This window comes from Cyprinodon tularosa, unplaced genomic scaffold (assembly GCF_016077235.1).
Source record: "Cyprinodon tularosa strain WSP-4 unplaced genomic scaffold, ASM1607723v1 ctg481, whole genome shotgun sequence".
Taxonomy (NCBI): domain Eukaryota; kingdom Metazoa; phylum Chordata; class Actinopteri; order Cyprinodontiformes; family Cyprinodontidae; genus Cyprinodon; species Cyprinodon tularosa.
In genome coordinates, this window is record NW_024039209.1 from 366,442 (window position 1) to 377,480 (window position 11,039).

Here is an 11,039-nt window from a genome sequence, read left to right on the forward strand (position 1 = left end):
TTGTTTTCTTACACAACATACAGTTTGAACCAGACGAAGGATTCCACCCCTTTGGAATGGGGGTCGTTTGGCTTCTTTGTTAGCCTGCAATGCCCCATACCTGTCTATGTCTCTGAAAAGGGGTGTTGCCATGTTTTCTATGCAAAGGCAAGACTTTGTTGGGCTACTGTATAAAGCCTCGAACTCAACGCTATTTCTGACATTTTGATTTGAAAAAGCTTCCTGGATGGGAAGCGAAAAGTCTTCAAACTTGGAAACAAAGTCCAGTGGATTGTTTTTTTTTTACTTTTTGGAAGGTTTTTATTCATTGGGGTACAAAACAAATGAATGACAAAAAAAAAAAACTATCAGGATGAACTTTTAATAGTTTATCACATTAAAGTGATATTGTGTGATCTAGAGAGGAAATGGGGGTATTTCTCTCAGAGCAACACTAAACCCTAGTGCCTTACTTTCTCAAACATCGTTAACGGTAGCTGCCGTGTGTCGACATTTTGGATTGAAAGAGCTGAATGGAGATAGGACTGTTAATGCTTTTTTGGAAGGAATGCAAAGCAATTGGGTTTGGGAGGATTCAGTGCTTCCATGAATGCTTAAACCTGTTTTATCTTTTCAGGCTAAAGAAGTTGATGCTACAACCTCCACCTTCTTCAGTAAAGGTATGACCAGGTAAACTTCTTCTATGCCAAAAGGCACTTAAACCTTTAGTGCTTTTTAATTTGTCAGGCAGTTTGAGCGATTTATAGTGCAGAGATAAACCTGGACTATTAGCATTTAGAGAACTCTCTGCTTGTTACCTAACACGCACCACAGGACCCTCCGTTTTTATTACAACTCAAACAAAATCCTTTAGAACTTAAAAAAAAATGCTTCTGTAGAAGCAGACGGGGGGTGGAATGTCTCGCCAGTGGAGGTGATAAACACCATGAGGCAAAAATGACCCGTTTCCCATCATATTTTCCCCAGGAAGGTCCACAGAGTCGACGGGCTATATGCCATCTTATCACAACCTGAGCTGCTTTTCCTCTCTTCCTGCCTTTATCAGACCCGCACACAAGCTCCGGACTTATTAACCTTGACCAAAAACATAATTATTGGCAGCACACCAGCTAGCTCTCTATACAATGGGGAGCTACTGTAGTAGACACTAAAGAATAACAAGGATAAACTTTGACTCCTGATAAGGAGGACAAGGAATCTGTTGTGACTATTTGTTAAGGTTATCGTGCTCAGAGCAAATGTCAAGGCTTTGCTGCTTTTCTTTATGAACCTGTCACAGTCTATTGGTTGAAATACTGTAAGCACACAAAGGTGAAAAAGAAAACAGGTAGGTCATGTGTACACGTTGAGGTTTGTCCCATTAGCTTAGTAAGAGAGGGTAGATTTACAAAGCAAATGAAAAGATTTATTTAATCCTAATAGCTCAATAAAAAAAGTAAGGAAGGAACCACTTTACCCCTTTGACAATATGTTATCTTTTTTCTTTACACGATAAAATGACATTAACCGATGAGAGCCAGAAAACAGAGGTGTGTACTGGAAAACTGGCAGGATAGACAAAGTTCAGGTCAGGAGAGAGGAGTGATCATGTGCCAATATCACATCTTCACATAATATGGAGAGAGCCAGAGCCGACAGGGTGGAAAAATATCAAGGAGGTGTGAGGTCAAGCTGCGATCTCGCTGACTACCATCAACTATGACTGAGATTTTGAAATATGCAGTAGCCTTCCAGGTAACTCTTAGATCCTTTTCCCTCACTCCTTTATTATTCCATAACTTTTTTTCCTCCACTGTCAACCTATCAAACATCAAAGGCAGCATTTAAAAAGTAAAAGCACCATTTATTTCAATTTCAATTCAGTTTATTTCTATAGCGCCAATTCACAACACGTGTCATCTCAAGGCACTTTACAGTTCACCAGATCATACAGTCAGATTGATTACAATTTTTCTATCTAAGAAAAAAACACTTGATTGCGTTGATTCATTTACTCGAAGGCTCACACTAAGCATGCTTGTAGCTACAGGGGAGAGGAAAAACTCCCTTTCAACAGGAACAAACCTCCAGCAGAACCAGGCTCAGTGTGAGCGGCCATCTGCCAAGGCCGACTGGGGTTCAAGGAGACAGAAGCAGACATAGAAAAAGAAGAAAGAATTTTTGAATAATTAACCAATTTTAAAGATGATGAATAAAATAGATAAATCAATATTTCTTCTGTGCATCTTTAAAACAAATAAAACAGGCAGTTTTAAAAAGAGGACAAAGAAAAACAACAGGGATAATTTTCCTTAAAGATTAGGGATGTACTATGGATCCTATTTAGGGACAGAATTACAAATGTGATGCAGTGACTTAGGAACTTCATAGGAACTTGCAAAAATATTCAAAGTAGATTTATTTTATTTTATTGAAGCTTTATTTAAGTTTTTCTGTGCTCTATGAAAGGTTGAAAAACCTGGAAAATGATCAGTCGACTGTCACAGTTACGTGTCTCCATAAAAGACCTTCTGCAAATTAATTTGAAGAGGAAAAGTCTGCAACTTAGAAAAGTTACAGAGTTGCTAAAGCTATAATTACCAATAAATATTAAGAAAATTAAAACAAACAAAGGGATTTTTATTAAAAAGGAACTGAAGAACTAATGTAAGAACATAAATAAAAATAAACCAAAGTGATGGAGTTGTGTTTTTGTGAAAGAAATTAGTTTTTAGAAAAATATTAACAACGAAATTCAAAAAAATCACTTTTCAATTTGCATTTAAAATAACAAGAAGACCTAAAATGCTGGGTAAATGTGTCAGTTATGCCTAAATTGTATTTCGAAGTTAATATTTATCTCAAATTTTTATACTTTGTTTCATTGCCTTAGGTTTTATGTTTATTTTGATTAATTTAATTAAATTAATTTCATTACTGTTGATGGTTTTCGTAATTTAAGTTCTTTGTCAATTTATTTTAAAGGGGCAGATAACATAAGATTTGTCTTCTTTCTGTTGAGTTTAAATACAATAGATGATATGAACATTTAATAAATGATAGTTCATGGGATATAGAAAAACGTAGCAGTTCTGACTTTTGGTGACTGTTAATACACGCTCTGTCCTTTGTCAAGGCATCAAAAACACTTTATTAATCCCAAATGGAAATTAAATGTTGCTGTAACTCATACGTTATTTTTTTAAACAGCAGGTAGGACACGTTAGAAACAGTTAAACTAGAGTTTGGGTATCAAAGCCCTCACCATGGGTGGGGGTTACATTTAATCCTAAAATATAAGGATTGGTGTTTTCCTCCTGAAAACTTTTGTCTTGTTAGTAATCTGAACAATCTACAGAAAATCCAGCTGAACTTTAATTAAACTCAAAGAGAACTGGTGAAAGTTAAATCTACGGCTTTACTACAAGCACTGTCATTACAGGTTGATGTTGGCAGGCTGAAGCTAATCACAGGTGACAGGAAAGGCTGGCGATGTATTATGTTTCAGAGCTTGGCTCCAATAGAAACACACACAGCCTGTCCCCCCCCCCCCCCCCCCCCCCCCGTCTAAAGGCTGCTAATTATGGAGAGCACCGATCGCTGCTACACCCCCTCAGAGTTTAACCCCTCTTTTCTACAGAGGAATCACAGCTGATTTTAATCTGAAAATATAAAGAATTGCAGCTAGAGGGAATTGCTCCATCCCATAGATCAGCACATTAATCGGACACTGATTGTTAATTTAAGTTGGAGCAACTTTCCTCTGAGACTTAAGGAGGAGAAGTTGGAGAGTTAGTGCAGGGGTTTTCAAAGTAGGGGTCGGGGCCACCTGTTGGGGTCGTGAGACACTAAGTGGGGGGTCCTAAGATGGTTTTTACTATCCTTTTACTATCCATCAATCTTTTTTAGCACATTTTGTAGTTTCGCATTGGAGGAGCTTTATGGAAACTTATATATATTTAAGCGACGTATCAGAATGTGCTATATACAGTGGAGTAGGAAGAAGTTAAAAACTTGTGTACTCCTACCCCTGTCTCCATTCAAGATGTAGAAGCCTGTTTGCTTTTGTGCATCCATATTCTCTTATGTCATGAGTAACAATGGAATCTGAAAAATAACTCTCAGTAATAATAGCGTGAGTTTGTCATCATGATATATGAAATTTTCAACAAGTTATTTTTGTGGAATTAGGATGAAATTATCCTTTGTTTGCATATATTTTAAATGTAATGTTATACATTTCTTTCAACTGATTTAATTCAATTCAATTCAGTTTATTTATAAAGTGCCAGTTCAAAACACGTCATCTCAAGGCTCTTTACTGTTCAACCAGATCATACAGTCAAATTGATTAAAAGTTTTCTATCGAAGGAAAACCAGTTGATTGCATCGACTCACTGACTAGAAGGCAATCCCTCACACTAAGCATGCTTGTAGCGACAATTTTAGAGATTGATCTAACAGATTCTGCATAGTGTGGGAGAATAAAGATAGAATGAAGCTGGATGATGAAAAGGGGGTTCCTATGTTCTCCAGCAGTCTAAACCTATAGCAGCATAACTATAGAGATAGCTCAGTATAACCTGAGCCACTCTAACTATAAGCTTTATCAAAAAGGAAAGTTTTAAGCCTAGTCTTAAAAGTAGACAGGGTGTCTGCCTCACGGACTAAAACTGGTAGTTGGTTCCACAGGAGATGATCTTGATAACTAAAAGATCTGCCTCCCATTCTACTTCTTTCTAATTCTAGGAACCACTAGTAAACCTGCAGATTGAGAACGATTTATAGTTGAGCAACTTTTAAACTCATAATTTAAAATGTTCCTTAAGGCAGATCTAACATTGATTGATAGACTGATTTATACAATACTGATTTGAACTATTAGATATACATTAGGTTGTAAAATGCACCAATAAACAAATAAATCTCAGATTAAATAGTTAAGAATACATTTAAAATGATGAAATATATAATGACATTTATTTTTTTAATGAATGTATTTAAAAGCGAATTTAATTTATACTTATAGATAATTAATAAAGTCTGTTGAGTTGTTGTTTTTTGGGTTCATGGGTTTAAATATTTGTAAACCTTAGTTAGAGAAAACCTTGGATCTGCTGCCACTTTATTTTAAAGGAGGAAAGACACCAAACCAGCTGTTATTTCTGACAGGAAGCCCAAGGGAATCAGAGCAAGTTGGCAGAGAAGAGAAAAGACATCGCAATTTAAAAAAAATGAAGATGAAGAGAAGAAGTAATCGCTTAAGATATTATCCATTAATCTCCAGCGAGGCGAACGTAGGCACAGATCGGCTTCACTGAGATCTAATTAACTTCCTCTGCTGCCTCTTCTGACCACGTCCTCCCGCTCATCCTGTCCTCCTCCTGCACCGCAGGATGAGCGCGAGGGCATCCCCAGGCCTGCTGCTGTCCAAACATCAGCAGGAGATCTGACAGCAGAACTCCTCTCTCATTTATTTAGTAACTAATATCCCATTTTGCACCATGAGGGAAAAATACACATCATCAAGAAAAACTTTTACAGTGTGGATTGTTTTTACAGCTGCAGGCGCGTACTTTCCTGCTTTGCACTGTTATCATTTATCAAAAGCTCCAGGTCGTCTGTCAGCAGTGCTGAGTGGGCTCCCGGTGCCACAGCCGCACACACTCCTACTCAAAGTGTAAAGCCAGGAACAGAAAGGCACTTTGCTTCACCATGTGATGAACATGGATCTCTTTTGATCTCTCTGTCCGTTCTCGAAATGTCGAAGCTTTGCCGACCCTGTCATGATTTAGACCCTCTGGTTTTGGTCTGATTAGACTCTGCTGGGCTGTCAGGCCAATCAGCACCCCCCCGCCTATGTCATAAAGCCAACATTCCCCCAACGCAGTCACGGCGGAGCTATTAGGAAGACCGCAGCTTTTTGCACTAATCAAAGCAGCGTTTGCAGCTCTGATTGTCTCTACATTAAAGCCTAGCTCCCTAAACAATGCAGCCATAACAGAGGCTATTAACTGAGGAAAAGACTGGGGCCTGCAAACACTCTGCTTATGAATATCCACTAATCTCCCTCTGGTGAGGCCAATTAACCCTGTCTGAATAACACAGTAGGTGGAACTGAAGGCTGTTTTTGTTATAGATCTGTTACCAGGATCATGTCTAAAATCCATGGATAAATCAAGACAGAAGGGTTTATAATTGGACACAAAGCCAACAGGCTTTTTTTTGCTTGCCCTGTACAGAGTGGAGAGCCTTTCTATAAGTGACTGGTATATATTTAATTCACAGTCTGGTCGTAGTGGGTAGGCATTTTCAGGAAGGTCCTGCCAGATGGTCCAAGAACTGTTGCCCTTGACGTTAATTACATGAAAATGTCCCATTGTAATTCCAGGCTGGAAGAGCTCAGACTGTTCTTTTTTCTCTCCTCAGGTGATTACCAGGCGACGACCTATCTGCACAGACGTCTAAAGGAGAGAAAAGGAAGCCTTCCATTGTCCGTCCTCTACAATCTTCCCGCTCCTATCGGCTCCTGCTGCTCCTACGTTTATGGGGGATTTACCCTCTAGTGGAGGCTACTCAGAACTGGAAAGAGGGAGCGTCTTGCTCCTCATTGAACCCTCTGGCGAGGAAGTTGCTCTCTGTGGGACAGAGAGCATCTCAGCTACAGTCTGCGAGGAGCCACTGAACCTTCCAGGGAGGCGACGTCCACAGCCCTCCTGGCTTTTGATGCCATACTACTGAATGCTGACCATGAACCTGCCCTGTCGTTCTGCCTGCCTGCTGCCTACCTGCCTGCCTGCCTGCTTGCTCACCCAACAGTATGTCTCTTGTTTGTCCGTCTGCACTCCCCCCCTCCATCGGCTTTTAGTCTGCACCAAGTGCCATAGCCTCATTACATTCCTATAGACTTTGCACTGACCGCCAACACTCATCCTGACTTCCTCAGTGACTATGTTTACATGCACCCGACACCTTTTCCAGGCAAAACTCTTCAAGTTTCTACCAGTTATCCAGACTTTCCTTTGAACTCACTCCGTTTGCGATTAGTTAGACGACTTTATTTGACTGAACGTGGCTTTAATGCTATTCTGCCCCCCTTAATCACAGTATTAACATAACAGTTCCTGTTAGATAAATGCAGTGTTCTCCTGATTAATTAAGCCGTGCATGTAAACATAACAGTCGCTAAGAGCCAAAAAAAGTGTTACTGTTTAGAGGTCAGTGAATCAGCCTTAAGAACAGAAGCTTTCGACCACCTGCAGATGTTTCCTTTGAGTCCCCGCCCTCGTACATATTTTCCTTTGAGCTTTTAGCACTTAAACCAGTGCAGACGGTGCCAGAGAACTTGATGGATGTGAGAGCTTTCTGCACATTATTATTATTATTTCTTTTTTTTAGCTGTTATTATTTTTTCCTCCTGTGTGTGTTTGTGTAATGTTGAAGTGTAATACTGGAGGTTGCTGCCGATTTCAGAAGGATCATGATGCTGTTCGGGTGATCTGAAGCAGACACTGGATTTTAAGTTTGTTTTTTTTATAATTTATTGTTTTCCTGTTTATATATGCTATTCCCAAAAGAAAATGGAAAGCTACTCTTTGGACTTGAACTGAGGGACGCCCGTGTTTCATGTAGACGAGAAGCAATACAAAAACTGTTTTTTGTTGTTTTTTTCAGAGAAAACCAAACCAAGCGTTTTCTCTTCTTACTGCCTTATCAGCAAGCTGCTTTCCCTTTACATTGGGGGAGCTTTCTGATGGTTGGTTTTGAGTTTCCGGACACAAAAGGCAGCCATACATGGACGCCGTGGCTTTTAATGAAGGGCTCCAATCCAGTCCTGGAGAGTTACAATAACAGGCATTGTGAACGGAGATCCCCCCCATAATGCACCTCTAGATATATGATCCCCCATTTCTGCAGAGAGAACCTTTGCTGGCGAGATAACCATTATAATAATTAGTGATTGGAATCAAACATCCGATACAGGGACAGGAAGACCTTCAGCATCAGGTCAGATTTGCATCTTGGTTTTTGTGTTTGGAAGCTTCCACAGATCAAATGTCTTCACTGGAGTTAAAATCCAGGCCAACTTCAAACTCCCTCTGCAAAATAGGGGTGTCAATTGGAAAGAATTTTTCGATACGATATAAAACACGATAAATGTGTCAAAACACAATTGATCCCGATATATTGACAAAGACGATATATTGTGATTTTTTGTACTAATATAGCTCTAGAAAACCTTACAAGATCTTGTTTTTCGCTGCTCCTGGAGCAGCTGATTAACAGGTTTTTGGGCGATTTGCTGCCAACTACTGGTAGGAAGTTAAACAGGTATTTAAAAGAACGACAATGACATAGATGTTTACATATGAATATATCTTACCTTCCAGATTCATTCGGTCGTTTTTTGAATCAACACTAACTTTTTAATGAAACTTGTATTGTTGAATAATATAAATATATTCAAATGAAATATGTCAATATTTGATAAAATCGATTTATTTCTTAATGCAGAAGGATCCAAACGTTTGCAGATGGAAAAACTGCTGTTTAAACTGGAGATGGATCCTAAAAATTTGGTAAATTTATGAATGGATCCACAGAAATTTGACTGATCAGCTCAAAAAATGTCAAATAGTATGACTGTGTATGTTTAAAGATACCAGAGTTGAGGCAAGGTTCAGGGTTTGAGAGCTATTTTACTACTGCACTACCTGAGATATAAAAAAAAAAAAATCTGATTTAAAAAATCCCATTCAGTGCTGTTCCACAGTTATCATACAAATTCTCAAGTTTTTAAGCCTTAAAGAAAAACAACAACCATAATTGGGAATCGGTCTGCAAACATTCTGATCGGTGCATCTCTAATTTATACACTTTTATTTTCTCATTATATTAAGTGAATTTGACCCTAAATGTATCTGTGAGGACATGATATTTTATCACACCGTTAATCAAAGATGGGAACCGTTTCCCTCCAACGCTTCAAAACTTTCACATAGAGTCAAAGACCCTTTGGAGAAAACAGGAAAAGGATGGGCCGGGGTTTCCGTGGTGATGCGTGACTGTCTGACCACGCGTGGGCTGCCGTGTGGATCGGATCATTAGCTTTAGTTTCTCTCCAGCTGCGTGGAGCTCTCTGAATGTGATTGTGTCCAGCCTGCCGTGTTTACACACCTTCATCTTCTTAATGAACTAAGCTTCTCACGTTCTTACGTTTATACGATTTCTTGTCTTTTTGATGTTACCAAATACGTTTTTTTAACAACTACAACAGATAAATATATATATATATGTATAGTAAGAGAGAAAGCTATATCATGCAGTAACTTTAATATATTGTATAAATGATGGCCTGAATGCAATGTATTTATTTGTTTCCATAATGAAGAATATTCTGTAAAGGGAAATGTATGGTTTTGAATATACAACACTTTTTGTGTCATTTTTGTTTTTTTAAATGCCAAGTAGTTCACCTTATGTGTATCACTATTAATCAACACAGTACCTTCACTCATCACTAAGGATCATCCTGTTAACTGTGATCATTAATCAGACATCTCATATATAAACAGAACAAAACTCAATGTGAGCCTTTTGTTTTAAGCAGCCTGACGGAAGCAGGCAATGCTTTTAAATTCATGTTTGTAGAGTTTCCTTTTTCTGTTAGATGAACTGATCAAACCGTTTTGCACACTTTATTGTTCAGGGAATTGTTTGAACCACATCCTGGCATCGTCTTTACAAACCTCTGTCACAGGGGGACGTCTTCATATCCACAGTAAGTGCTAACTTTGAGCCGCCGTGCGTAGAAGGAACGGCTCAGGAACCGAGTTTCACTTTGCCAAAACTGAGTTGATTTAGCACCAATTTTATAGCCTGTTGCAACGACTTATGCTAAATTAATGATCACTGAGGTGATGCATTAAGTATTTGCTCTTTCTTGTTATACAAGAATCCTGTACAAAGAGATGTATTTCTGACCTTGAGCAGAAAACAGATTTTATTTTTGTTTTTAGTCTGTAGAGCTAAGCGTCAGAGTATTCAGAGGATTTACTTTTGGAAAATGAACTGTGATGGTCTCGTCAGGAGGGGTAGCAAGACAGTGCATTTGGTGACTTGTTGATAAAAGGAAAAAAAATGTTTAAAAAAAATGTCTGTAAATCAAATAAACCTATTTAATCACTTCAAGCAAATGTGTTGTCTGTGTTTGTTCATTGCTTTACGAGGGGAGAACCCATCGATCCGTTGGCACCTTATGAAAGTTGGCACTTTGACTGAAATTAAACCAGATAAGCAGAGCAGAGCACTTTGCTGTTCCTGTTTGGCTGTGACTATCCTGGAGAGAAATATCGGCTGTGCTGCTGCCATCAACACTTTTGTTTATAGATGTTCGAGATCGGCCTCTTTTTCAGTGTAGTCCTGTTTCTCTGACCGTGACTGGTTGGACGCGCTCTCTTCATCTTGTGACATGGTAGTTGGCTTGGAGATCCTCTGCTTGGCTGTGTGTTCTCTGGACGGAGCGGCCTTTTACAGCTGCTTTTTATATCTCTGCCTCTGTCTCATTGAACCCCAGTCGGCCTCGGCAGATGGCCGCTCCCACTGAGCCTGGTTCTGCTGGAGGTTTCTTCCTGTTAAAAGGGAGTTTTTCCTCTCCACTGTCACTACAAGCATGCTTAGTGTGAGGGATTGCCTTTCAGTCAATGACTCGATGCAATCAACTGGTTTTCCTAAGTTAGAAAGCTTTGAATCAATCTAGATGATCTGGCGAACTGTACAGTGCCTGGAGATGACATGTGTTGTCAATTGGCGCTATATGAATAAAATTAATTGAAAATTAATTGAATAACTACAAGTATAAAAATAGATATAGATATGGATATACTCCATAATTACAGTCATAAGAAAAAACTCATATTCTGTTTGAATAAAACACCAAATAGAAATAATCTTGAAAGTCTTAGCGATCCTACATGAAACTGTAAAGATATTAAAAGTACAAAAAGCAAAACCCTGATCACCTCTGAATTTAACCCAGATCTTAGGAACATCTAAGAAAG

The 11,039-nt window shown here is 38.8% G+C and overlaps 1 protein-coding gene across 2 annotated transcripts in view; it reads left to right on the forward strand.

Annotated features, from left to right (window-relative positions):
- spns2 (spinster homolog 2 (Drosophila)) overlaps positions 1-10,175 on the forward strand; it is a 92,572-nt gene extending 82,397 nt beyond the window's left edge. Inside the window, exons 12-13 of one of the 2 annotated variants that reach the window (XM_038302080.1) lie at positions 617-669; positions 6,409-10,175. In XM_038302080.1, coding sequence (XP_038158008.1) covers positions 617-665 — 49 coding nt within the window. In that variant the 3' untranslated portion in view covers positions 666-669; positions 6,409-10,175. The remainder of the gene's footprint in view (positions 1-616; positions 670-6,408) is intronic. The other variant, XM_038302077.1, reaches the window with a different exon arrangement.
- Positions 10,176-11,039: the final 864 nt, after the last annotated feature.